General features: G+C 48.0%; 12 protein-coding genes across 12 annotated transcripts; 6 read left to right on the top strand and 6 right to left on the bottom strand.

The window, feature by feature from the left end:
- Positions 1-58: 58 nt before the first annotated feature.
- Positions 59-961, top strand: BDV27DRAFT_135923 (DUF4149 domain-containing protein). The gene is made up of 4 exons (XM_032068654.1): positions 59-154; positions 213-246; positions 303-582; positions 635-961. Exons 1-4 carry the CDS (start codon positions 123-125, stop codon positions 799-801), a joined length of 513 nt encoding a protein of 170 aa, XP_031922624.1. The 5' UTR covers positions 59-122; the 3' UTR covers positions 802-961.
- Positions 962-2,026: 1,065 nt separating this feature from the next.
- Positions 2,027-2,290, top strand: BDV27DRAFT_149493 (uncharacterized protein; the record flags this gene model as incomplete). Its single annotated transcript, XM_032071062.1, has 1 exon — positions 2,027-2,290. The coding sequence occupies one exon, from the start codon at positions 2,027-2,029 to the stop codon at positions 2,288-2,290; it is 264 nt and encodes an 87-aa protein (XP_031922625.1).
- A 1,939-nt stretch (positions 2,291-4,229) lies between these two features.
- Positions 4,230-4,626, top strand: BDV27DRAFT_162535 (uncharacterized protein; the record flags this gene model as incomplete). The annotated part of the gene is made up of 2 exons (XM_032073409.1): positions 4,230-4,335; positions 4,400-4,626. 2 exons carry the CDS (start codon positions 4,230-4,232, stop codon positions 4,624-4,626), a joined length of 333 nt encoding a protein of 110 aa, XP_031922626.1.
- Positions 4,627-5,464: 838 nt separating this feature from the next.
- On the bottom strand, positions 5,465-7,708 carry BDV27DRAFT_168453 (DNA topoisomerase 3; the record flags this gene model as incomplete). The annotated part of the gene is made up of 7 exons (XM_032074772.1): positions 7,587-7,708; positions 7,324-7,524; positions 7,091-7,269; positions 6,865-7,034; positions 6,491-6,813; positions 6,307-6,443; positions 5,465-6,254 (listed from the first exon to the last, which is right to left on the bottom strand). The coding sequence occupies exons 1-7, from the start codon at positions 7,674-7,676 to the stop codon at positions 5,465-5,467; spliced, it is 1,890 nt and encodes a 629-aa protein (XP_031922627.1). The 5' UTR covers positions 7,677-7,708.
- A 238-nt stretch (positions 7,709-7,946) lies between these two features.
- On the top strand, positions 7,947-9,359 carry BDV27DRAFT_52878 (DUF1295 domain protein). The gene is made up of 2 exons (XM_032076861.1): positions 7,947-8,375; positions 8,428-9,359. The coding sequence occupies exons 1-2, from the start codon at positions 8,004-8,006 to the stop codon at positions 9,163-9,165; spliced, it is 1,110 nt and encodes a 369-aa protein (XP_031922628.1). The 5' UTR covers positions 7,947-8,003; the 3' UTR covers positions 9,166-9,359.
- Positions 9,360-9,805: 446 nt separating this feature from the next.
- On the bottom strand, positions 9,806-12,671 carry BDV27DRAFT_52887 (ATP-dependent metallopeptidase FtsH/Yme1/Tma family protein). Its single transcript, XM_032076862.1, has 2 exons — positions 10,670-12,671; positions 9,806-10,604 (listed from the first exon to the last, which is right to left on the bottom strand). Exons 1-2 carry the CDS (start codon positions 12,507-12,509, stop codon positions 9,817-9,819), a joined length of 2,628 nt encoding a protein of 875 aa, XP_031922629.1. The 5' UTR covers positions 12,510-12,671; the 3' UTR covers positions 9,806-9,816.
- Positions 12,672-13,110: 439 nt separating this feature from the next.
- On the bottom strand, positions 13,111-16,879 carry atrR (transcription factor atrR). Its single transcript, XM_032068655.1, has 7 exons — positions 16,276-16,879; positions 16,084-16,211; positions 15,642-16,021; positions 15,089-15,585; positions 14,856-15,031; positions 14,222-14,785; positions 13,111-14,168 (listed from the first exon to the last, which is right to left on the bottom strand). Exons 1-7 carry the CDS (start codon positions 16,480-16,482, stop codon positions 13,436-13,438), a joined length of 2,685 nt encoding a protein of 894 aa, XP_031922630.1. The 5' UTR covers positions 16,483-16,879; the 3' UTR covers positions 13,111-13,435.
- A 724-nt stretch (positions 16,880-17,603) lies between these two features.
- pam18 (putative mitochondrial DnaJ chaperone (Tim14)) lies at positions 17,604-18,560 on the bottom strand. The gene is made up of 4 exons (XM_032068656.1): positions 18,417-18,560; positions 18,270-18,343; positions 18,159-18,212; positions 17,604-18,099 (listed from the first exon to the last, which is right to left on the bottom strand). Exons 1-4 carry the CDS (start codon positions 18,465-18,467, stop codon positions 17,961-17,963), a joined length of 318 nt encoding a protein of 105 aa, XP_031922631.1. The 5' UTR covers positions 18,468-18,560; the 3' UTR covers positions 17,604-17,960.
- Positions 18,561-18,708: 148 nt separating this feature from the next.
- BDV27DRAFT_135931 (ribosomal eL24 family protein) lies at positions 18,709-19,741 on the top strand. Its single transcript, XM_032068657.1, has 4 exons — positions 18,709-18,789; positions 18,878-18,904; positions 18,962-19,030; positions 19,084-19,741. Exons 1-4 carry the CDS (start codon positions 18,785-18,787, stop codon positions 19,547-19,549), a joined length of 567 nt encoding a protein of 188 aa, XP_031922632.1. The 5' UTR covers positions 18,709-18,784; the 3' UTR covers positions 19,550-19,741.
- A 405-nt stretch (positions 19,742-20,146) lies between these two features.
- BDV27DRAFT_162542 (uncharacterized protein) lies at positions 20,147-21,208 on the top strand (the record flags this gene model as incomplete). Its single annotated transcript, XM_032073410.1, has 1 exon — positions 20,147-21,208. One exon carries the CDS (start codon positions 20,147-20,149, stop codon positions 21,206-21,208), a length of 1,062 nt encoding a protein of 353 aa, XP_031922633.1.
- Positions 21,209-21,644: 436 nt separating this feature from the next.
- BDV27DRAFT_52911 (uncharacterized protein) lies at positions 21,645-22,119 on the bottom strand. The gene has a single exon (XM_032076863.1). It carries the CDS (start codon positions 21,978-21,980, stop codon positions 21,699-21,701), a length of 282 nt encoding a protein of 93 aa, XP_031922634.1. The 5' UTR covers positions 21,981-22,119; the 3' UTR covers positions 21,645-21,698.
- On the bottom strand, positions 21,706-24,079 carry BDV27DRAFT_135932 (putative C2H2 finger domain protein). The gene is made up of 3 exons (XM_032068658.1): positions 23,911-24,079; positions 23,269-23,813; positions 21,706-23,093 (listed from the first exon to the last, which is right to left on the bottom strand). The coding sequence occupies exons 1-3, from the start codon at positions 23,923-23,925 to the stop codon at positions 22,259-22,261; spliced, it is 1,395 nt and encodes a 464-aa protein (XP_031922635.1). The 5' UTR covers positions 23,926-24,079; the 3' UTR covers positions 21,706-22,258.
- Between the last annotated feature and the right edge of the window lie 35 nt (positions 24,080-24,114).

Genomic DNA, 24,114 nt, shown 5'->3' on the forward strand with positions numbered 1-24,114 from the left:
CGGACAGAGAGGGACGACGGGTGCGGAAAACTAAAAGCGGAGCGTTTCCCTGTTACATCACCGACTCCCTCGGACCATCCATTGTTGATCCGAATACATACTCAACTGTTCCATTTTCCACTATGATTGACCCCCGCCCGTATCACATTCTAAGGTTAGTATTCACAGGCATGCAATCTTCCCAGAAACCTCTTGCTTATTGATCTTTCCAGCTATGGCACTTTACTCGGTGTCCAAGTGTATCAGGTACCATGATCATGCAACATCCAGCGCCATTACCAGTCTAATTCTCAACTGAATAGACCTTCGTTTCCGGGATTGTAGCCTTTAGGGCCCTTCCCAGACCTCAGTTTGCTTTGTTGCAGACAGCCACATTCCCCATTTATTTCTCTCTTCAAACGGCACTTCCAGTGCTAGTTGCTTTGACAGCCAGCAACAATGGACAGCCACTCGGCATCTCCGGACTCTTGGAGAACCCCAATACTTTCGTCCCTATGGCCACGGCTGCTGTGACCGGACTTATTAACATGGCCGTGCTTCGCCCTCTGACTGTTAACACCATGCGTGAAAGAAAGCACCAGGGTAAGATCATCAGCTTCGTGCTAACGAGAAACGCGCTGATTTAATTGCCCAGAAACCCGTGATGGCAAGAAGAGCTATGACCCTGCTCCCCACTCCAAGGAGATGGTGGCTCTTAACAAGAAGTTCGGCCGACTCCACGGCTTATCAAGCTTGATCAACCTGGTCTGTCTCGGTGCTACCATTTACTATGGTGCTGTACTTGGCAAGCGACTGGCTTAAAGGACATGCCTTTGGGCGATTTGAGCTGGCAATGTATACTTCAGTGCGCCATAAGATGTTGCTCTAGCCTCAATTTTTATTGTAAATAGAGTGATTCAGTCTCATAAGATTTGAGGCGATGCAAATATGTCCAATTGATGCTTTATTATTCCCGTATCAACACGTACCCTACAGCTTAGTTACAATTATAGAGTGTCTCTAGCAGCTAAAATGGTCCACACACGCACAGGAGAGAGAGAAAAAGAGATTTTCTCAGTCTCTCTCTTTTTACCAACAGTTGCATGAGAACAACGGCTAATATATTGTAGACCGGGTTACTAGAGGACAGCCCAGAGACCAAGATAAACCTTGAGCCTGAAACAAGCCCTAAGTACCCAAATAGGTTAGCGCAGTATCACCGGCCTAAACGTAGCCATGCTAAAGAAAGCTACATTCAAGATAGGTTAAACTCACCGAACGTCAAGATAGCCAACTCACACCCATGATAACGAGCACGGAGCAAAAGTGACATGTTCCAGCCTCATTCTGAATGGACCTGGCCCCCAATCAATCTCGGGCTTTGGCCCTTTCAATCTTAACTCCTTAAGTACAATTAGCATAGCCAAGACCTCCAGGTCAGTCCGGGTGCCCAATAACATTCGTCGGTACCTGCGTAGCCCGTACTAGCCTAGAAAATCTGGAGTCAGCCTCCTATTGCTACTCCCACTAGTCGTACTTGGGGGTTCTTAATGCTCGAGCTATCGTTACTTTTTGCATCTACTAGCCTGTGCTCTGATTGGCCCGCTCGCAAATGACATCATAAGAAAAGTGACTAACGTTTTATGGTTTAGCCTGTTGTATTAAGCCGTCCAATGAAAAGTCGATATCAAGATTTGATACTGTAGATGGCAGATGAACCAAACATTCATGGATTTTTTAGTGAAATTGTCAGGCTATGAATAGATTTTCTTTTAGTCCTTTGTCAATGGGAAGAGGGGTATAAATAAGAGTAAAAGGAGGGAGGTGATGGTGTTCAAGCAGAGTCTTTCGTTCTTCAAGTCACTCTTTCATCTTCAATTCAAGTCATATATATATATACATACTATTTCATTTGTGGAGCTCTTGAATACCATCTATTGAACTTTATCTTTCTTATATACAACAGTCCCTCTTTATAATCGTGAGTTATACTTCTCCTGGTCTTCGGCGTGTATGGTTGAAGCTAATGAAATATCAATCATAGAACATGGGTCTTTCGTACGAAGCGATCGTCGTCATCGTCCTCATTGGCTGCATCGCTGCTGTCCTTATCGGTTATTCCGTACATTCTCTCGCAACCAACGGGTTCCAGGATGATGAACAAAAGCTTGAAATACCATATGAACAAAAGAAATATATGCGGGAACACCGGCTACGCAACATACACTGGCTCGCTCGGGAGGCCCGTGGTGGAAGAGGTGATCGAGACGTTGAATCGGCCTTTTCTATTAGCGAGGAACATCGTGGTTGAGTTGGTAGTGGTGTAATAAATGGATCATTTCTTTTCACAAGACTGTTTGCCTTATGTGAAGCTCGGGAGAGAGCATCACTGCATTCGCGCTGTGGGGGATGCCGTGGCTTGGTTAGCCAAGCACTTTTACACTCCGGGTTTGCCGCAGAAGTCATGAACTTACGACGTCAAAAGTTCTTGTCGATCAAATCAAAAGCATGTCCTGGTGACTTGCATACATAGGAACATGGTCTTGCCTGCTCTTTAATTGGATAATGGCCGCGGTAATATTATGGGCATTTGCTATTGTACAGTACTAGCACAGATATACAAACCGATCTGCAACCGTTTGGTCAAGGGAAAATGGTCAATTGAATGAGTGTACAGGACGCGATGGAGTATTTAAGTTCAAATAAGCACAAGCATGAAGTAAGCAGTGATCTGCTCTTTGAATATATTCTATACCTCTACAACAGCCTTCCCTTCTCCTCTAAGCTCCAAGTGACGTCTATCATCAGGTCTTCATTTCCATCTCCGGCATTTCAGAAGCCCTACACAAACCGACATACTCTTCCTATGGAACTATCTCAAATTGACGCCCTAACAATCTTAGCTTCGGTCATGCTTACATGGGACCAGGCTTTCATCAGAGCAGGATTAATCACGAGAATAAATCCTTCTAGGAAGGACTCGCTTAGAGCAAAGCTTGGAGAGATTTTGTCGACTGTGATTTCTTCCTATTCACAATAGATCAATAGTCAGCTGAATGACAGAGTATTTACATTATCAAAGGGGACTCTGGTCACTCTAGGTTCCAGTATAAACTTGGAATATTTCAACAGTCGATCTGTGCCAATAAACTTCGGCAATATCACGCGTCCTAATTCTCCCTATTTCAAGCTTTTAGACAGCAGTGATAACAGGTAGATAACTAACCGGATTGAACACCCATAATCAAGCCGCTGTGCACTTACAGTCTTTACCACAGTGTCTATTCTAATCTTTGGTATACAGTGAGTTCCTTCCGATATCCTGAGAGCCAGGTGGTCGGGGATTAGATATAATATCACCCTAGCTTAATTCTACACGAGTTTATTGCATTTGGTTGTCTTTATGCGGGCGAGCGTGTGGACGCCTGCGCTAGCCAGTATACAAGAATAGTCAAACAGCCTCAGACCATATCATCTGCTATCCCACAATAAGTACCATTTTGCAGATCAGCAGTCGCTCTTGATGATTTACCTACCGCAAATATGATTAGTTCTATGTGTTATACCTATATAGATATATATTCTCGATCACAATGAAGTATACAAAAAATAAGAGATCTCTGCTTGGGAACTTAATAATTACTTGAAGCGACATGTAAAAGTCATTGACTATGCCATTATTATAATGTTTCTCGCCAGCTATCATGCCTCATATTCGTTCTTTGCTTAACGCCGAGATACCGCTGAAGAGCAAGATTGCTACAGTATGCATTGAAACAAACTGACAGTGCGATTAGAGCTTAAATGAGAGGGCTAGCTGTTCAGCACATAAGACCATGCTGTCATTGCAGATGGGTATGTAGCAGAGAGACATGAGGGTAAAAAAACTTGCTCAACATAATCGCAGTTCTTCGAAGGCTGATCTGCAGGGGATTGACTGGATCCATAAGTAGTGTGACCAAGGGCTTATAAGGACCAAGAGATGTGGGACGAGTACAACGTTCTCTCAGAGAGCTAAGTTATAAAGTCAAAGTAATCCCAGCTGTTATACGCTTAATACTTTGCCTACACTTGAAATATCTACCCCTATAAATAACTCTTCCCCCCCCCCCCCCAACCGGCCAACCTTGTTATCTGCGGGTTCTTTCCTACTAGCCTTCTTTTTCAATATATACCTTTTTTCTTTTAAATATTCATCGAAATCCTTTTCTATGAGCTTCCATCTCTTTACCAACACCACCCCCGTCACAATGAAGTTTCTAACCCTTATTGCCATGTTTCTTGTCGGCCTTGTTGCTCCTGTTGCCATCCCCCTCCCATTCAAAAACAAGAATCTACTGTCTAGAACAGGCCAGAGTGAGCCACATCTCTATGGCCGTCAATGTATACCCCGAATGTACTAACAGCATCTACACCACAGGCTCTCCTCGAATTTCTCACCGTGGATTTGTGAAGCCCCGAAAGATCACCAAATGCCGCGCCAATGTCGACTGCTCCCCAGGAGTCTGTTACGACGGCATCTGCCTCAATTCAGATAAGTATGGCCCCGGAGTGGTCATACAACCTGGATCAGACCCTCGATGCCGCAACAACACCGATTGTAACCCGGGCACATGTTCCCAAGGCATCTGTATCGCTCCTGTTTAGCTTGCGTCTTGTGATACTGGGGGATGCTTCAGAACCTCGTTGCTGATGCTGCGCTGGACGCTGCTGACATGGCATATACACTGCCTACAACGTGGAGACCTCAATTGCCCGGGTCGTGCTGGGTTTCTCCTGGTAGGTTCTCATAGTTCCGATCAAGCTTTCGAACATTCCCGCTAATCACTTATATGCAGGGTGAGCATGTTGACCTAGTTTTTTTGATCTTGGCGCTGGCGCTATGGTGGTCATCGGGCCTAGTCTAGGTTGTTGGGGGCCAAGGACTTAAGGATTCTGTCCTGCGGCTGTTTGTATCATACCTGTGAAGGCGTTTGTGGTTTTGCTGCTTTTAGGTTCTATTTTTCTAATCTCTGGAGATAGGAAAAGAATCAGTTTTCCACATAATGTATCCTGCTTGATAGGTAAGTATATTTCATTATAGAGCAGGTAGCGAGAGACACAAACAGGATCTGGAATATATCAAAGTAATAAGTAGGTCTAGGGATTTATTCAGAAACAGTATATCGCAGAGGTTAACTTTTGGGTTCTAGATATGGATATTTCGTTGTTCTCTGTTGACTATAAATTTTGTCCATAATAGCATAGGGTTACCTAGTTAGGTATGGTGTACGGAGTATATAGTACTTCTTGCCTCAGGCAGATATATAGCTGGCCCAAATGAACATTTAAGGCTAGGACTATGTTTGTTCTATTGGCATCTCTACTATCAGATAGCATGCAATCTCCAAAATGCAAGCCCAATCCCGAGCATAGGGTATCATATTCACAAACTCATGAAGTCCGCCCCAAATCTTAACTCCGTATCGTGACTGTAGGGTATAGATCAAGACGCTGCCTCTTCAATGAGGTACTTTCGAACCGCGCCCTTCAACATACTAATTCGTCTCTGAGTGTGTATGAAGACCTCCCGATACATCTCTAAACTCTGTTGCACAACCTCTGTTCGCGACTTAGACCCGGCGCAGATCTCTCGCATCCGAAGCTCCATCTCTTTGCGAAGAAAGGGCTTACTGAGAGAGGGGCTATCTGGAAGTCCGGCGACGACATTGTCATAACCCTCTACCAGCGCGACGCCGAGGCGAGTTGGGATGAGTTCCTTGACTGCGTTGCGCCCACTTCCACGCGAATGAACAGCAACGTACTCTCGCTCCTTGATCTTGGCGATATGTTCCGCCATAGTGGCATCGGTGCCGATTCCGTTGGCATCCATGAGCCCGATAAGTTCAGGCTCGGTTAGGTAGTTCGGTGGTGTTGTCTTGCCGTCAAATATATTGGCTTCAGTAGGCTCAAATAGTTCTCCCATCTGGAAACTAGGTAGCTGTTGGCTACTCTCCCATTTGTCATAGACATATACGTCAAGATAGTTCCTCTCTAAGACGATGAGCCCTTTGGCATGGAATATCTCGTCACCGTATTGGATCTCGACTTCTGATGTTTGACCCTTTGCGTCTTCGGAACAGCATGCTAAGAATCGTCGGACAACAAACTCGTAGACTTTCTTTTCATCGGCGCTCAACGCGGTTGGCGAAACCCAGCAGACAGGGTGAATGGGCGGATGTGCGCGATCATTGTGACGGCCCGCTCTGGGGGTCCTATATCCGCCATCGATAAGACTAGGGCATCGAGTTAGCTAATGTAGTGAAAAGTTACGGTCGTAGAACGTACCCTCGGGCGTACTGGCCCCAGTTTGCGTCAGGGAGTTGTTTTTCAATTAATTTCTTCAGATCGATGCCTTTGTCGAACTGGTCTGTTTCTGTACGCGGGTAACTGATGAACCCTTTAGTATAAAGAGCTTCTGCGACCTGGAATCGGTAAGTACCTATACGGTTGATCCGGGAACTATCCTCACCTTCATGATTTTCTGACTGTCCATGCGAAGATACCTGCTACCCATCATTTGCAGGTCTACTGTTGTCAACGGTAGGGGCCTCCACTTGCTGGTGGGCTTCTGATTAACTTTGGTAACTTTGGCCTTTTTAGCCATGAGACAACGCTCAAGCATCACCGTCACTGCAGCCCTATCGAAAAGGTGTACCCTTCTCCAGAGAAAGTTCACTTTGATACCGTCGCGGGTATGCATCACCTTGATGCCCCAGAAATTTTCAGGTTTGAAGTTTTTCACTCGTAGATAGCGGTCAACAACGAACCCCAGTGTAGGAAACTGACAAGATCCTGCTGAAAATCAGAGTTTGACAAACGAAAGATTTGGATAACACAGCATACCATAGCTGATGATCTTCTCGCTCAGAGCCTCTGACATATGCTTGAGTTGTAGAGTTTGCAAGCGAGTGAACGCGGCACCGATTCGAAGATCCAGCTCTATTCTGGCGGCTACTGCATTCGCTTGAAGATCGTCCAGCTCGATAAGGGATCGAGCTGCGTTGAGAACGTGACTTGAAGTATATTGTTAGAAGGTTTGTAAAGGGACACCATGAGTGATTCTACCCACGCCTTCTCAGTATTGCTGAACTTGGCCCGTTTAACAACAATTCGGGCATTCCCTTCTTTTGCTTGTTTTCGGACCTCTGTCCCGATATGTTCCCCTTCTCGATCACAGTCAGTCCAGATAAACAAAGCCTTGCAGTATTTGGCCTGCTCTTGTATATTCTTTGCAATAGCTGCTTTGTCCTGTGTTCGAGCTTAGTGCACGTTTCTCATAGACTTGTCGTACCAAATACATACGGAGTCCACGGCTATATGCACAGGAGCCTCGAATAGTGCACCAGGTGGGCATGATAGCCATCCCTTATATTGCCGTTCGAATTCTAGGGTTGTCAAGTGCCCAATAACGCTGGTCATAGTGACCGAGCAGGTGCCCCATGGGCCGCCAAAATTGAAATCGAAAACATAATTCTTCACATATCGGTTCCCACTCACGGGGATCTACGTCTACCTTAGTACATGTACCCTCACACCTAGGCAAATACCCATTCCCGAAAACTTACGGTTTGGAAGGAACCTCCAGAAAGATGTTGGCTTACAGCCTTGGCAATGGCAGGCTTCTCAGCCACACACAAGACTCTGGGAACGGTCATAACCGTGGACTCAGGTTAAAAGTAAAGTGAGATAATTTCCATTATCTAAACAAGCCCTGTTCGGTATTTGGCGGAGTACCATTGCTGGTAGGAAAGAAGCAATTAAGCCACAAAAAAGACGCGATTTCCCGCCGTTGATACATACATTTATGCCTAAGGCAACGACAGCCAGTTGGCCCAAGCTCCCTGTCCCGATGCGGTAAGCGTGAGCTCAACACTGTTGTTGTCTGTTTTGATTTCATCCGCCCACCTTCACTTCATTCACTTCCCCTTGGTTTGGTGCGATAACGATAATCCTTCACCAAAAATAAATCAAAGCTTGTTAAAATGGCGTTGCCACTCCCCGAGGTCCAGTCCGCTGTGGACTGCGCCTCATTCGATCAAACTGTGCTACCATTTCTTTCGCAATTAATTACTCTCCCCGAAAGGCTTCAGGTTGCTGCGGTAGCCAAGGATGTGGACGGTTTGAGAGAAATCTATCTCTCCACCAACCCTTTCGTTACAGCGCTTGGCTTCAGTCTAGCCCTGTCTGTACTCTTCTTCCTCTTCTCAGAGATCAATCGTAACTACTCCCAAGTTGATCGTTTCTGGCCCTTTCTGCCAGCTATATACAATGTGCATTTCGCCGTTTGGGCACGTATGTCTGATCTTCGCACTCAACACCTGGACACGATCGCTGTTATCGCTCTTCTCTGGAGTGTAAGATAATCAATGCGCTAGCCTCTAAACCCCAAACACTAATTGCGCGCAGGTCCGCCTAGCATTCAACTACTGGCGCAAAGGAGGCTACAAGATCGGCTCGGAAGACTACCGTTGGGCAATTGTGCGCTCAAAGATCAACAACCGATTCGTTTTCTTCATTTTCAACATCGTTTTCATCTCCCAGATCCAATCCCTGCTGCTGTTGCTCCTCGCGGCGCCCACCTACAACTTCCTCCTTCTCTCGCGCCTCCCTGGCGGGAAGACATTTGAGGTCCCCGACCTCGTATTCTCTCGTGTCGCCTTCTTCTTCCTTATCATCGAATACTTCGCCGATCAGCAGCAGTGGCACTTCCACTGCGCCAAACATGAATACCAGAAGACGGCGCGCATCCCTGATCAGTACAAGGGCCAATACACCCCCGAGGACCTGGAACGCGGCTTCACTGTCAGCGGCCTGTGGTCTCTGTCTCGCCACCCTAACTTCCTCGCCGAGCAGGCTATCTGGCTGACCCTGTACCTGTGGAACTGCTACCGCACCGAGTCCTATGTCCAGTGGACTGGAGTGGGTATTCTGGTTCTCCTAATGATATTCCAGGGAAGCACTCGTCTCACCGAGTCCATCAGCTCCAGCAAGTACCCTGAATACAGCGAGTACCAGGCTCGTGTTGGACGGTTCATTCCCCGCTTTTCCGCGAAGCCCAAGTACAAGGGCAAGGCTAAGAAGAAGGCCAAGAAGACTGAAAAGGCTGAGCAGTCTGGAGAAGAGGAGGACAAGAAGCACCAGTGAGGAGGTGCAAAGGTCAAATGAATGGGTTGTGTTGTGTCGATTCTATATATCGGTCATATGATACCAATGTTTTGTTCGGTCTGGGGTTTTGGTTTCACGTTGTATATTAAAAAACCTACTGTGTTGGCGTTATTCTGTCAAGGTTTTGCAAAGTAGGCTAAAGCCAAATATATTGTAAACATATTATACCAATCTTGGGTACTATACGAGTTTAAGCCTTAGCCAGTACATGCATAGAACTACCAAACATCTGCAAGACTATCGGTATAACTCCGGCCTACCAGCAGCAAGCTTGATATAATTGAAAGAAAGATGAGTCAAATGAGCTACCTACTATACAGTACAGTACACCGGATGCTTCTTATAAGAGGGAAAACGTGGAAGCGACAGATGTAGGGTAAGAGGAGAAGGAAAAGAGGACAAGAGGAAGATGAAGCGAGATATGAAGAGATCCTAGTATCTATGGCAATAAGTCGAAGGAGAAAGGGAAAAAAGGGAGGAAGAACGATCAGAGGGATTAAAAGGAGGAAAAAGAACAAAGAAAGGAGATGCTTCCGTAACGAGATAAATACAAAACCCAGATTGATATATGTCCCCTCGTCAACCGTAAACTTTCCTGTGTCTAGATAAGGAATTCAACAACGAAGTTGTCTATGGTGGGGATGGCGTTTGGTCTCTTCCGTCTTTGCCTTCGGTTGCTTCGCTTGACTGGGTGGGTTCGGGAGGTGCGATAGTGGCTCCTTTGGCACCGTCGAAGTACTTGGCGAATTCACCAGATTCAGGCCAGGGCCTGGGCCCGAGGAGTCGGATGAGGTCGTCACGGCTGAGGACTTCCTTGGCCAGAAGCTCCTCGGCGACGATGCCGACTTCCTTCTTCTTCTCGGTCAAAAGGGTGCGACATTGTTGGTATGCCTCAGCGACAATCCGACGGACTTCCGTGTCAATATCCTTGGCTGTTTCTTCGGAGAAAGGCTTGTGGAACTGATTGGGATCCTCCTCGTAGTAGATGTATTTCAGCTTAGGTGACATGCCGAATTTCGTAACCATGGCGGTTGCCATGCGAGTGACCTTGTTGAAATCGTCGCTAGCTCCGCTGGTGACGGTATCGAAGTGCAGCTCCTCACTGACACGGCCTCCAAGAGTCATAGCCATACGGTCCATGAGCTGGTTGACATTCATCAGGTAAGTATCACCGCCGGCTGGGAGATACTGGGCGTAACCCAGAGCGCCTTGCCCACGAGGAATGATAGAAACCTTCAGTAGCGGGTCAGCCCAGCGGAAATACCAGCCACAAATAGCGTGTCCAGCTTCGTGATACGCCACCGTGCGCTTCTCTTCCGGCGAGAGCACAAGGGACTTCTTCTCCAGACCACCAATGACACGTTCGATCGCCTGCTCGAAGTGCTTCATGGTGACATGATCCGCATTCACACGAGCCGCTACAGAAGTTTTAGGTTAGTAAAGGAATTCAAGACGTAACAATTACAAGGAGGCAGCTACTTACCAACTAGGGCAGCCTCGTTCACGCAGTTAGCGATGTCGGCACCAGCGAAGCCGGGGGTCAAAGCAGCGAGTCTACCGGTGAGGTATTCCATATCCTCGCTGGTAACAATCTTCTTCAGATGGACGCGGAAAATCTGCTTGCGGCCATCCATGGTAGGACGGTCGATAGCGATATGCCGGTCGAAACGTCCCGGCCGCATCAGAGCCTTGTCCAGAACATCTGGTCTGTTTGTACCAGCCAAGACAACCACTTGTTCAGAGGTGTTGAAACCATCCATCTCAGTAAGAATCTGGTTCAGCGTGCTCTCACGCTCGTCATTTCCACCACCAAAGCTTTGCTTTGCTCTCGATTTACCGATGGCATCGATCTCATCAATGAAGATGATGCAAGGCGTGTTCTTACGAGCATTGGCAAAGAGGTCACGGACACGGGAAGGTCCAACACCAACGAACATCTCAACGAACTCCGAACCACTGACGCTAAAGAACGGAACACCAGACTCACCGGCCGTTGCCTTGGCGAGCAATGTCTTACCAGTACCAGGAGGTCCAGAAAGAATGGCGCCGCGAGGAATCTTGGCACCAAGTTTCTGGAACTTTTCGGGATGTTGAAGGAAGCTGACGAATTCCATGATTTCAACCTTAGCCTCGTCCATTCCAGCCACATCAGAGAACTTGATCTTGATATCTGTCTCGTGGTTGAAACGCTTGGCACGGCTCTTTCCAATACCAAAGATACCACTTTGGCCACCGGCACCGCCAGCAGCACGTCTCGACAACCAGAAAACTGAACCAATGAGGAGGAAGGTAGGAGCAAAAGACAAGAGAGTGGCACCCCATGATACTTCTTCGGTATACGAAACGGGAATACGTTCAGAGCCAGGGATACCCAGTTCATTCTGCGCTTCATCCAATCTCCGCTCGAAGCTCTCAACCGATCCGATACTGAAGTAATAATGGAATAGGGGCTGGGTAGCCGGAGAATCAGGATAGACCCGGGAGACCGCGTCACGGTTCAGTTCAACCCGAACTCGGTTGCCGTTGATAACGGTCAGCTTGTCGACTAGACCTTTATCGAAGAAGTTGGCTCTGAACTCTTGCCATGTAATATCCTTGCTGTTTTCGCCAGGGAAGAAGCTGCGGTAGACATAGTAAGATAGAAGGGTGGTGACTAGGAACGAGGCGGGGTCAAAACGGAACTCGAAAACTCTCGCATTCGGTGGCGGTTTCCATTCATTCTTGCCCTTCCCTTGTTGTCCTTCTTGTTTCTGGCCCTGTCCATCTTCTGATTTCTCCTGGTCCCGCGTTCTTTTCTCCTCCAACTCGTTCAGTTTGGAGGCATAGTTTTCCAAGTACTTCGCCATGTAACGCGTCAAGTTCACATAGTCCATCAAAGATGTGGGTTTACCGGATTTTAAGTGTTTCTGGATGAAGTCGCGGACCTCCGGCGGTAATCCTTCGCTCATCATGATCGACCGCATATCGTCCAACATTTGGTGCTGTGACTGTGGCACCTTCGACTTCAGATGCTGTATAAATTGATCTACTGACTCCTGCTCCTGTTTGCTGAGCTTCGATTGAGGCTCCTCTGGCTTCTTTCCTTCTCCATCCTTACCGCCGCCATTCCCGGGTTGGTTCGGTGGTTGGTGTTGACCGTCATTCTCGTTCGGGGGTTTCGGACTTTGGGTAGCATATGTTCTAAGAAGGCGTGGCGTGGTGATAAGGGATGATAGTCTCGATTGTGAGATGTGCGCCGACCGTGGTCCTGCGCGATATATATAGTCTGCGGCTCTCCTCGAATATCGAGCAAGATTGCCTGGCCGTCGGAGTAAGGTGGCCATGGTCGAGGAAGGTGAGCCCGAAGGCAAGGGTTAAGTGGTGTTTCAATCGAGGTTCAAGAATAATGGCAGACTGCCGAATCCATATAAGTCCTCGTGAAGCACTAAATTGGGGGTGAAAGAGGGGAATGGAAAGCTCTTTTGGGGAAGAGCTGTATGTCGCCGTCGAGTTACTAAGTTGAGTTCCCGCCGCCTTTTGTCGGACTTTGGGTTTTTTCGTAGTTCCGCCCCCCGGTGGCTGAGTCATCGGGTTACGGCCTTACCAAAGCAGCCTGGCGGCCAGAATCCCAACGAAGGTAATGGACCTTCCAGGCCTCTTTCGTCATCGCTACTGCTCTTGAATTTACGAATAGATCAGGAGATATGCAGAGTAAAAGTTGGTCCTTTTACGGAGAATTTGGGGAATAATGTCCCTATTGATTACTCAAACTTCACAGTATATAGACAAAAATAACTCTCTTGAGTTAACTAGTACTTCAAGATATAAACATTTTACAACTTTCAAAATATATATTTCACGGTACCCTTGAACCATACTACTCGCATGTATACTACATTTCTATCCAAAGAGAAGACATTCAAGATTACTAGTAACAACCGTAACTGTGGAGCATGTACTTATATTTTCTTATCACAAAATAACTATTATGTGAATGTTACCTATACTACAGAAGGGGTAACGTAGATCCTCGGCTTCTCGTAGTTCACAATGCCCTTGGCCTTAGGCGCTGGCGGATCTTGCGGTTGTAAGAGTGGAGTAACGAGAGCCCCCATTTTTAAACGCCGTTAACCCCACCAAAAAATATATATGACTAGATACAATGATATGAAAAAAGAATAATCAAACCCCAACTCCATTGATTCCATGCAATGTTAGGGTTCGAGTGCATCCCGTTGTAAAATTCGTCAATTTCTTCATCTCATCATAATCACGGTCCAGTGTTGGGTGTCCCCTCAAAGACCGGGAAGTTGCTCGACATGTCGGCCCAGTCCCATTCGATCGTCATCGGCATCTGCCATAGGTCTTGTGGGACAAAGGGCTGTTGGAAAGATGTCATAGGGGTTTCAGTAGGAGTGCCAAATGGTTGTTGATCACCAAAGCCCACACCGTCCATGTTGTTGGGGCTAAGCATCTCTGGAAAATCGTGTCCCATACCAGGCATGGTATGCATACTTTCTTGCATAGATGTGGGGACACCATTAGTGGCTAGAACAGGTTGACCTGGAGCGAATGGCCTTGCAGAATTCGACATATCAGGCCCAGTGTTGCCCAGATTCATTGGGTACGAAGATGACGGGAATGGTGCAGTTGCTGGCGGTGGGCCTGTTGGCCTTTTAGTGGAAGGGGAAGGAGCCGAGTTCTCATCAGGTGTCTGTTGCTGCAAATCCTGTGGCTCATCAGGGGCTGCCTTGCGCTTCTTCTTGGAATGTGACTCCTTTTCCGCCTTGTCAAGAACGACTTGAGCTATTCTCTCAAACTCGCCACAGAGGCCAAGCATACGCTTGATGCTTCCATTGGATTCATCAGAGACGAGCGTCGAGAGGAAATTGACAACCACATTCATGAGTTTAACATCAGAGCGTGCTCGAGCATCGTTGGGGTTTTGAAGAATATTAGCAAATAGAGTGACCAACGCTGAAACGGGATAATACAAAATTAACCTAGAATCTGTTAGCGTGCGACTGTGTCCATCCGATCTATAAGCTCAACTCACCAGACACAAGCGAAATCACCGTGCGGTATATATTTGATCAGATTGATAGACGCTCTGGCGGCCGTGACGCAGAGAACGGCAGATAAAAAGACTCTAGGGTTTAACGGCCTGGCATTGAGACCTTGAATTGCATAGTTGGATAGCCGGCTTGTCCAATAGCCGTGGTGTACCGACATCCGGTGAATCGTTGTCAAGCAGTTATAGTAGGAAAAATGAAGGACGACGACGTGGAGAATAAGGGGCGTGTGGGAAGCTTTAATTTCATGCTCAGGTCGGAAATCAATAGGAATGCTGTCTTTCCATTCCTCCAGTTCTCTGTCCAACTCTCCAATAGTATTTAGCAGCTCACCATCGGATTGCTTAGACGCTTTAGCAGAGTATAGCCGCTTATAAACTCGGCTCTCAATGGTAGCGAATCGGCATAATGATCTGAACAAGTTGAACTTCCCCTTTCCGTCAGACAGAGGAACATTGCCTATGTTATCTGGCGGATCTTCGCTGGGTAACTCCACATTCATATCGTCGTCATCCTGCACAGGGGGGCGGCCAGAACGGAGGCAGATACTATGAGCATGTTAGTCGTGCAAAAGCAAGGGACTAAGAATGTGTATGGGAATTCATGTTTTCAACATACTCTTTATCAAGAAGATAAGCGATCCAAAACACCCTCTTTCGCTGCTCAATTTCAACTGGATTTAGTCCAAATCCAGATCCCCGTTTATGGAGGCCGATGCTATGCGACAGCCTGATAGCCGCTGCAACTAAGAAGAAGGATGGCTGAGGATTCGGAGTTCCTTGTAGGAAGAGTGACTAGACAATTGTTAAGCCCCAAATGTCCAGTCATCATCAAGTCTGTGTCATACGTACCATGCCTAGCAATGCTTGGACACTCAGAAGATCTGTATTCCGCATGGTCAATTCGGTCAAGACCCCCATGGCATTTTTCAAATAGAGCCAAGCTTTCTTATCCTCTTCTTGAGGCACTAAATTACTCATGACTCGTAATCTGTGCGCGATGGCGAGGACAACATTGATACTAGCCCACCAGCCAGAGCCTTCATATGGATCCCGAGAATATTGGCGCTCCACCAAGTGCATGAATGTTGGTTCGTGAAACAGCGGGAACATGCAGTTGAAATTCTCAAAGAAATCTCGGAATAGTGATAGCGCCTCCTCCTTCGGGGGTAAGGGTTTGAATACACGACGAGCAAATATGTCACTAAATATCTCCGGTTTCCAGTACATCCACTTGTTGTCATCCACGTACGCTGACGAGATCATGTCCTGAAAAGAGGTATCGCCTGTTTTTTCATTGACCCATTGAATTCCCTTGGGAGAGAATATGGAAAATCCCGAAGATGATCCTGTCATACAATGTTAGCTTGCGTCATAAAGTTTGCCGAACTGAACACGCGCATACCGATGTACCGCGTTTCTCCACAATTATTCGTCACAAGAGAGCACATCATGTCTGACAATCCCTCGACTTCTGTCTCGGATTCTTTCGGTGAATCGGGAGAGGTAGCAGCTGTGTGCGGACTGGACTGAGAATCCATCCGTGGCGTCGAATGTCGAGACGCAGTAGTGTGCTGGGATTGCGACGTCGCGCTTGAGCCATTGAATTTGTTTGTCGGGCTTTTTAGGGAATTCAGTCCAGTGTTGCCTAGAGATCGGTCGGCGAGACGCTTCTCCAGAGTCCCAAGATCCGTCTTCCCATCATCTTCTGACAAGAGACCCGACAGACGTAAGAGCGATTCCATTCTTCCTAACCGATTCTCCAGACCCTCGATGTATTTGGCACTAGAAGAGTAGACGGTCAGCGCCCGCAACGAAGAGGTAATACAGTAGATGCGCAAGCATACCCTTTGGGAGGGTTTCGCTTCTTCTCCACCTGAGTGAAAACACAATCGGTCTTATAGTTGATACAGTGAGAGCATTTGGGCATCTTGCCGTCGCATTTGATTTTCTTCTTCCGGCACATGTCGCAGGCCTACATGGGGACAATCAGCTTCGCTGACACTCAACCGCCAATGTCATTGTCGATATCTACTCACCCTCGCAATCCTTCTCCTCTTGGCATCGTTGTTGTCTTCACCCGCCATTCCATGTTCCTCGTTATAGGTCGGATTCGAGAGAACGTTGTTTAGTGGTGAACCGCGCGAACTGTCGTGGTTATAGCCGCCGAAGAGATGGGGCTGTTGGTTCATAAGCATCGGCATATCGAAGCCCATACCATCTGGACCTTCCCCCATGCCATCCATCGTGGCAAACCAAACAAACTGTGACGGTGCGACGTCTTAAAAGCTTGCGAAGTATATTGTGGAGTTCCAATGTAGGCGGGTATCGTTTCAGGCGTGATAATGATAGGAAAGATGCGGGGTCTTTCCGCGAAAACGTCAATGGCGTAAAAGAGCTGTTTCCAGTCTCTCCTTCCTCCGCTTGTTTACTTGCTCAGTATGAAGGTTAGGTGATACACGAAAGAAAGACTAGGGTCATCGGACGCTAGCCTTTCTCCAGTGGGGAAGGCCTTCAAAGGGCGAAAATAGCTTAAGGTACTCGGTGCGTTGCGCAAAGTTGAATGGAAAATGAATAGCTGAGTCAACCTCCCCAAACTCTGGCACGTGGCGAATCTTTCCAGTGGACGGCGGAGGAAAAAAAAAAAAAAAAAGAGAGAGAGAAACAAATAAGGAACGACGTCAACAATTTTGTGTGTAGAGTAACGTTTATGATCAGGCAATTCTTGGGGAGTGGAAATTCAAGAGATCATTTGTTAAACCCCCTAAGGACTGACATCAAGGAAAGAGAGTCATCGCATTCGTACTCGTAAACTACGTTGCTGCCTTCAAGCAGGACGAACTAATTAACCTTACTAATTCAATAGTAGGGCACCTAAACTTCAAACTTCACAGACCATTTCCCTTCCTTTCAGGTACTACGGAGTAAGATGGGTTTTGCTTCTTGCCAAGTGCATCCTTAGTGCGTTGCTCTCCCGTGGCTCGAATATACGACGTTTTAAGACCTTCGGGAACTGTTAAGTCCGATCTCCGTTGGACTTGGAAACTCAAAGCTGATTTTCCCGGCTGTCTTGTCTCCGGAAACGCCGACATCCGGGCTGCCCTTGGCGTTTTCTTCCTTCTTCTTCTTCTGGTGTCCAAGTCACAGGACTTCCGACCTCCGGAACCCTTGTTGCTTGTTTCGAGCCAGAGAATGTTTCTGAGTCCACGTGGAACGGCCCACGGAGGTTATTGCAACTCCCTGTGATTATCTATGCATCTCATGCAAATCATGCTGTGAATGACCTGATAAAGAGACCAAAGCACCGACAGTCTTCGCTTTCCACCAGTAACTACAGAGATTTATGCTAGATCTAGTCAAGCCCAGGTCCAGGCAGTTTAGACCTTGTTCGATAGTCATGATCATGGTGCGCTATCCTAGCTGCAACACTATCATGCGAGATGGACGATTCTCAATGATAGGTTTCTTTAGTATTTATACAGTAGTACATGTAAAGTAATCAGGAGTGGCGATCTCGTCAGGATATATGCAAACACAAGTCTCCGGGAGGAGCATGAAGAAATGTACCTCGTCCTCGAAAATTCCACCAACGCCATGCTATGCACCCAAAAAAAGACATTCTCTTTCCTTATACAATGAACGAAGGGTCCACCCTTCCGTTCTTAGAGGATCCGCAAATACCCCCAACGGTGACCAGGGGCCACGGCCCCTTCCGATTCTACCATTAAGTATGCTTATCGAGGAATTCCTTGGCTTCATTGATCTTCGTTGCCAGGTACGGACTGCCACCGCGATCGGGGTGGTTAAGAAGCATCAGCTGACGGTGCTTCTTGCGGACCTTGTCCTTGTTCAAGGTACGTTCCCTATTCATTCTGTTAGACTCTACCCAAAGTCGGTACGAGACAACGGATTCAAAACATACGGAAGTTCCAGGATCAATGCGGCTTCGCGACGGTTCATCCGGGGTTCAAATCCTCTATACGCCAGTCAGCTATCCACTCTATAGCTCCACTTATATATTCAAATCACCTACCCCTTGTAGAATGCCTTGCCCGCGGCGTTTACACCTCCCCTGTAGCGACGGAAAGCAACGAAACCCGCGCGACCCTATACACAGGTGAAAATGCCGGTGTTAGTTTGCCACGCCCTATAACCGAAGAATCCATGTTCCCTGGCTTACCAAAAATGCCGCGGTCGCGACACCGAGTCCCATAGCAAGAGTTGAAGCCATCTTCGTTTATAGTCGGTCTTTGAAAATACCGGGTCCGGTCGAGGGATAGGCGATATCTGAGTCGAGGTTGGATTAACACGGGGAAGAGGTGTTCGATGTGACGTTCGTTGGGAGACACGGAAGGCCGTCGAGATAAAAATTCGGAGCGCCGCCGCCGATGCCCGTTTGGGATTAGCGTCGTCTCCGCCACGGTTTTGGAGATCTGCGAAAAGTTTCTGGCGGTACCTGAGGTTGTTATCACCGCTGATACCTTCAACTTCCTCCCAGTTTATTTTTAATTGTAAATTTGAAGGAAGTGGGCAGAGACATCATTCAAGATGAGGTAAGTTTGCACTTTATACGGTTTTCGCTGTTTTCCACCAGTGTTACTTTGATAAGACAAAAAAAAAAGTCACTAATCATCTGCGCAGAGTTGAAACCTGCCACTTCTGCAGTCGGTATGCTATAACCCCGCCATCAACCTAGGCACAGTTTTTTTTCTAACAGCAAAACAGCCCTGTATACCCTAGCAAGGGTATCAGTTTTGTGCGGCTCGATTCGAAAATGTTCCGGTTCTGCAGAAGGTGGGTGGTTCCTACGATTAATACGGTTGAAGAAACGCTCTGACTCCTTCCAGCAAATGTCACAAGAACTTTAAGATGAAGCGCCAACCCCGGAAGCTGAAGTGGACCAAGACCAGCAGAGCTGCAAATGGAAAGGAAATGATTGTCGACTCGTCTCTCGTTCTGTCTCAGTTCGCCAAGAAGAGGAACGCCCCCGTCAAGTACGACCGCAACCTCGTGGCCGCTACCGTTAAGGCTATGGAGAGAGTGGAGGAGATCCGTCAACGCAGAGAGCGCGCTTTTACCAAGCGCAGATTGGCAGGCAAGGTCGCTCGGGACCGCAAGCGCGAGGCAGACCGGAGGGTTGTGGCCGAGGGCGAACACCTTATCCGCAAGGAACTGCGCGACAGAGAAGAGGGCATGCCCTTGGTGCAGGAGGGCAAGCGGAACAAGATCCACGGCGAGGAGAGGCTCAGACAGAAGAAGAAGACCAGAGTTCTTGTGGATGGCACAACTCAGGAGGAAATGGACGTCGATTAAAGGTTATGCGCTTCCTTTGTTTCTTTCAGATACGATGCCCTGGGTTTTACAATGGAGTTAGGTTGTTGTGATATCTGATTTGTTTGCTACTAAAAAGAACTGATTCATACCTAGCTAGTGAATATTTTTCTACATGGTTTACGGCTTATGCCGGTTTACATGCCTTGTATAGACTTTCCTGTTCCTGTCTATAGATCCTTGTTTAAAAGCAATCTGCCGGGATGGTGCCACATCCACCATTCACTGGAGAGCAAAGCCTTTATTCGTTTTGCTTGCTAGGTTCCTTGCTCCTCTTTACATGTTCTTGCTGTTTGTTGCTGGTCCAATGGCTGTTGCTCTGACTGGATGCATGTTGTGTTCCACTTCTCTGTTAAGAGCAAATATAGGACATCCTCCCCAAAAGAAGTATATATTCTTCTATTCTGTTCCCCCTTATCTTCTGACCTTCTCCTCATCACCACCCCATCTTACACTTGGTTTCCATAAAGCTTCTGTATGCGTTAACTAGACCAGACTAATACCAAGGGCTGAGAGACTAACATGTCGTGAGATCATGCCAAACTGCGCCTGATAGTTATTACTAACATACCGCAGACCATGTTCGTTCCATTCATCGGCCTCTTCGTCACCTTGACGTTTCTCGGTGCTCGTCTCAAAATACCGGGAATGAAGGAGCTCACCGACCGCCGCGAGCCACTCTTCATGCGCATATCAAGCGCCGTATGCATCGCGTCAGAGGCAAATACAATCCTAGACATTGCGCAAGTCACTGCATGGGTATACAAGACAGCAACGCACACCGAAGGTCTTGTGCCCTACGACTGGGACAGTCTCTGGTGCCCCATTAGTCGAGAAGACTTGGTTCCCGAGAGGGGACTCATAGTGATCAACAATACGGAGACATCGCTCATCGCTCTCTATCCCGTATGCTACGAGGAAGACACACCCATCTGGAGGAACGATGTCTACGTCGACCGGTATGCCGACGACAATGCCACAACGACACTACCTTCTTTCAAAGAGTTCTTAGACATTTTCATCGCCATTTCCTGTATATCATTGCACAGTTGGACTCGCATATCCTCGTGGGGACGCTCTGCAAAAGCTTCCCGGCCCGGAACGCCCTCCAAGGCATCTGACGGCAGTGATGAGGGTACGTCGACCTGTATTCAGATCCATCCTAAAGTGGAGAAGGCGATCTTCCGCAATCAACGCGGCCGAGCATTCGGAGAGAATCTAGATGTCGGCCTTGTCAGCGCTGACAACAACATCGCACAACCTGCTCAAGAAACCTGCTACTTCCCGGAGCGACAATGGGCTCTGGATCTTTACCGACCTCAGAACCGTGCCCTGGCTCTGATAATCCGTGCTTTAGTCGCCAACCCAGCTATGCATACCGTTCAACCCGCACCTAGCCAACCTGCACAACTCGGGCCTAGTAGGCAATCCGGATATAACCTACCAGAACAAGACCAACTAGAAAGATCCAACAAGAAAAGGAAGAAGAACCGCCCCAGCCAGGAAAGGAGAGACCGCTGGACGCGGAAACGTCAAAGGAGACGGGAATCAAGCGAAAGTGACAGAGCAGACAGAGAAGAGAGAGGCCGGAGACAGACGAACAGCCCGAAGCCCCGACCTTTGATCAACACGCACAGGTAGTCATATACCCATCTTCCTACCCACCCTGTTCGTCCCGTGCATAATCGATTGAGATTTGTCCCGCCCAATCTATGATCTGATTATCTTGGTCTTGTGCTTAGAGTGCGGCCGGACGGGGATGCCTGTTTATGGTTGAAAATCTTTATTGAACCTCTGGATTTATGAGTCCTTGGCTCGTTTGTTAGCCAAGGTTGGTACGTGGGGATGGTTGGGAAGTAGCTTGGTGCTTGTTGGACGCTCTTGGGATTTCTCACGTCTTGTGCGATGCGTTTGGACAGGCGCTATGTGCTCTAGTGAAGGTGGAATGCATGAATTCTCAATGTGTTTTGTGTACAAGCTTTGGCGTGTGGGGCTATGCAAGACAATAGAGAATGTTAAGTAGTCTTCTGTATTAATATAACTGATCAACTGATCAATGTCGACCGTCTATATGATTCCCGATCAGTCTACTAGAAATTATCTGCACTGTGAACCAGCTTCACTTCGCTGCTCAGGAGTGACAAGTATAACCCAGTATGATGTATTTAATGGTATCCCATTGGGAGTTTGTGTACACATATAAAAAGGAAATAGTCGACGGACTCATGTGAAGGGCTCTGGTCCGGTATATGAGGGCGATGCAAATGCTGTGATACAAATAAAATGATACATGGGTAGTCAGAATGGAGTAATTGAGTGGCAATAGTGGGAATATGAAGGGAGAGAAAGAGAAAAGAAACCAATGAAAAGAGAGAAGGCAAATAATAAAAAGAATAAGACCTAGACGATCCATTCAAATCGATCATGCATACCAGGGCCCCAAGGTCACACGAAGTGCCAACGGGTGATACATTCCCTAGTAACCTGTCATACACGCAAAAAGGGGTTGTTCAAACAACACAAGTAACCACAGAAAAACCAACGTTCGCAAAATACGCGCGAGCTCGTACATGTCATGAAAAGTCACTGCTGCAGCGCAGCAGCCCAATCGGCTAGAATCTATGGCCGAAGAGAAGTTCGTGAGAATCACACAGAAAGATGATCCAAGAGGGTATAAGAAGAGTGGGTTGTTTACTCCTCCATCCGACCAAAAACGCCATCATCGTCCTCATCGGCCGCAGTAGGCCGGTGCCCAAAATCCACGTCTGCATTACGACTCTGCCGTGTAGTGCGATCCGCATCGCCCATCTTCACTTCTCGCTCATCTGACACCTTGTACGACAGGGAAGGGTTATACGAGAGCGAGAGGAAAAGGTTCGGGGTAGAGTTCGGGAAAAGAGCATCTGCCTCCTTGATTGCCGACTGATCCAGGCTCTGGCTCTCATTACCACTCGCACCGGCCTGGTCAAGGAAGCGACTTGGCAATGGAGGGACGGGGGGGACACTAGGGGACATTGGCACGGGCCTCGTACGAGGGGTGTTGAAGGTGCAGAGACCGATGGCTGCAGCGAGATCCGCCTCGTCATCTTCGTGCAATTTGGCTTCCGCGGTCGAAGGTCGGGTATCGATACTCGAGTGGCGGTAGTGTGAGAACGCTGGCGAATGCCATGGAGCACTGCCGGTAAAGGAGCTCGAGGGGATGGACTGATAAGAGTGAGAGAGGAGGCCCGATGCAGTACTGACACTGAACCGCTTCTCCATAGTGGGCTCGGGAGACATGTCTTCATCGTCCTCGTCATCCTCGTCCATCGGGGGCGGAGTGGTCTCTGCGGAGCTGAGCCCATCTCGAAGTTCTGAAGAGGCATCAGGGGACACCGATGATGCTTCCGACTCGGCCTCCGCGCCTTCTGGCGGACCATCCTGGTTCATATTTACCAAAACGGAGGCTGCCTCGAGCAGCTGGACTTGTTGATGCTTAGAGATCAGGAGTTTCGAGGTAATAGCCCATGCAGGGTCATGTTCCCACCTAAGTACCATAAAACGTCAATCGAGTGTGGCCCAGGACAACAGGGGAGAGAAAAGGATTTGAAGAATGAGGGGAACTGAATGACCACGAAGGCGACCTTGAACAGAGCCGACATGGCGCATTTACCCCGGATCGAGCCAGACGGCAGGATGGCATGCTAGGGGAGGATACACACATATGCTTAGACAAGCAACTGCCATGCTTATACCCTTTCCCGCAACGATCGCAGCGAAGTTCTGTCATGGAGCGCTTCCCTTCGCCCTTGATAAGGTGCGATCCCTCGCTGGCCCGACGGTTTCGGTTCTTATTATTGTTGGCTGACTTGTTGGCAGAATGGTTTCCATCTACAGTCGTGAGGTTTGACGAGGATGAGTCATTTGAGTTGGTTGGCGAGGCCTTGCGAGCGACCGGCGGCTCATGGCTGGGGCTATTCATGCTCCGTGATAAATAAGAGCCGAAGCCGGAGGGGGCCCCGACCGAACTAGATTCCAAGCCTTTTCGGCTCCCTCGACGATGCGGAGGCATAGAAACTCCTACTGACTCCCCAACCGAATCCTTCAAGGAGGCAGCAACTGCTGCGGCGGCAGCGTTGGCGGCAGCAGCAGTGGTGACACTTTTCCGGCGAGTTACCCGATGATTAGCGTTGACCGCACCAAGAGAGATGGAATGGGCATGGTGGCGTGGGTTGGACTGAGGTAGAGGGCGAGAAAGAGATAATTCCTGTCCAATGGACGAAACCATTCGAATTAGCAATTTATCGAAGAGTACTACTTAGTTAAAGGGAATTTAATGTAGAATTGGGCGACAAACGCCGTACCTTGAATGAGGCCATGGTGAGTGCGTGGACTCTCGGGCGATCAATTCCCTGAAGCCCGCTTGAAGATAGTATGATCAAAACCGTTGGGTATGTTAATTTGGCGGTAATCCGAAGGGATGAAGAGCGAAGGCGACGTGAAAAGGGAAGGGAAAAAAATAAAGAAAAAAAAAAAACCGAGCAAGACATGTATTATGAGAGAGTGGC

This window comes from Aspergillus caelatus (genome assembly GCF_009193585.1).
Source record: "Aspergillus caelatus strain CBS 763.97 unplaced genomic scaffold BDV27scaffold_257, whole genome shotgun sequence".
Classification (NCBI taxonomy): domain Eukaryota; kingdom Fungi; phylum Ascomycota; class Eurotiomycetes; order Eurotiales; family Aspergillaceae; genus Aspergillus; species Aspergillus caelatus.

What these genes read in the sequence shown, in the direction of transcription:
- BDV27DRAFT_52878 (XM_032076861.1), top strand. Translation starts at nt 8,004, where the DNA reads ATGGCGTTGCCACTCCCCGAGGTCCAGTCCGCTGTGGACTGCGCCTCA. An exon ending in TTATCGCTCTTCTCTGGAGT is followed by an intron (nt 8,376 to 8,427) that starts GTAAGATAATCA and finishes AATTGCGCGCAG; the next exon opens with GTCCGCCTAGCATTCAACTA.
- BDV27DRAFT_135923 (XM_032068654.1), top strand. Translation starts at nt 123, where the DNA reads ATGATTGACCCCCGCCCGTATCACATTCTAAG. An exon ending in CGCCCGTATCACATTCTAAG is followed by an intron (nt 155 to 212) that starts GTTAGTATTCAC and finishes TGATCTTTCCAG; the next exon opens with CTATGGCACTTTACTCGGTG. An exon ending in GCGTGAAAGAAAGCACCAGG is followed by an intron (nt 583 to 634) that starts GTAAGATCATCA and finishes TTAATTGCCCAG; the next exon opens with AAACCCGTGATGGCAAGAAG.
- pam18 (XM_032068656.1), bottom strand. Translation starts at nt 18,467, where the DNA reads ATGGCTTCAACTCTTGCTATGGGACTCGGTGTCGCGACCGCGGCATTT. An exon ending in TCGCGACCGCGGCATTTTTG is followed by an intron (nt 18,344 to 18,416) that starts GTAAGCCAGGGA and finishes ACCTGTGTATAG; the next exon opens with GGTCGCGCGGGTTTCGTTGC. An exon ending in GCATTGATCCTGGAACTTCC is followed by an intron (nt 18,100 to 18,158) that starts GTATGTTTTGAA and finishes CAGAATGAATAG; the next exon opens with GGAACGTACCTTGAACAAGG.
- BDV27DRAFT_52911 (XM_032076863.1), bottom strand. Translation starts at nt 21,980, where the DNA reads ATGGATCGTCTAGGTCTTATTCTTTTTATTATTTGCCTTCTCTCTTTT.
- BDV27DRAFT_135931 (XM_032068657.1), top strand. An exon ending in ACCTGCCACTTCTGCAGTCG is followed by an intron (nt 18,905 to 18,961) that starts GTATGCTATAAC and finishes ACAGCAAAACAG; the next exon opens with CCCTGTATACCCTAGCAAGG. An exon ending in ATGTTCCGGTTCTGCAGAAG is followed by an intron (nt 19,031 to 19,083) that starts GTGGGTGGTTCC and finishes GACTCCTTCCAG; the next exon opens with CAAATGTCACAAGAACTTTA.
- BDV27DRAFT_52887 (XM_032076862.1), bottom strand. Translation starts at nt 12,509, where the DNA reads ATGGCCACCTTACTCCGACGGCCAGGCAATCTTGCTCGATATTCGAGG. An exon ending in GAACGAGGCTGCCCTAGTTG is followed by an intron (nt 10,605 to 10,669) that starts GTAAGTAGCTGC and finishes AAACTTCTGTAG; the next exon opens with CGGCTCGTGTGAATGCGGAT.
- BDV27DRAFT_135932 (XM_032068658.1), bottom strand. An exon ending in AGTTGCTTGTCTAAGCATAT is followed by an intron (nt 23,094 to 23,268) that starts GTGTGTATCCTC and finishes TATGGTACTTAG; the next exon opens with GTGGGAACATGACCCTGCAT.
- atrR (XM_032068655.1), bottom strand. Translation starts at nt 16,482, where the DNA reads ATGGATGGCATGGGGGAAGGTCCAGATGGTATGGGCTTCGATATGCCG. An exon ending in AGAGGAGAAGGATTGCGAGG is followed by an intron (nt 16,212 to 16,275) that starts GTGAGTAGATAT and finishes GTCCCCATGTAG; the next exon opens with GCCTGCGACATGTGCCGGAA. An exon ending in GGTGATTTCGCTTGTGTCTG is followed by an intron (nt 14,169 to 14,221) that starts GTGAGTTGAGCT and finishes AACAGATTCTAG; the next exon opens with GTTAATTTTGTATTATCCCG.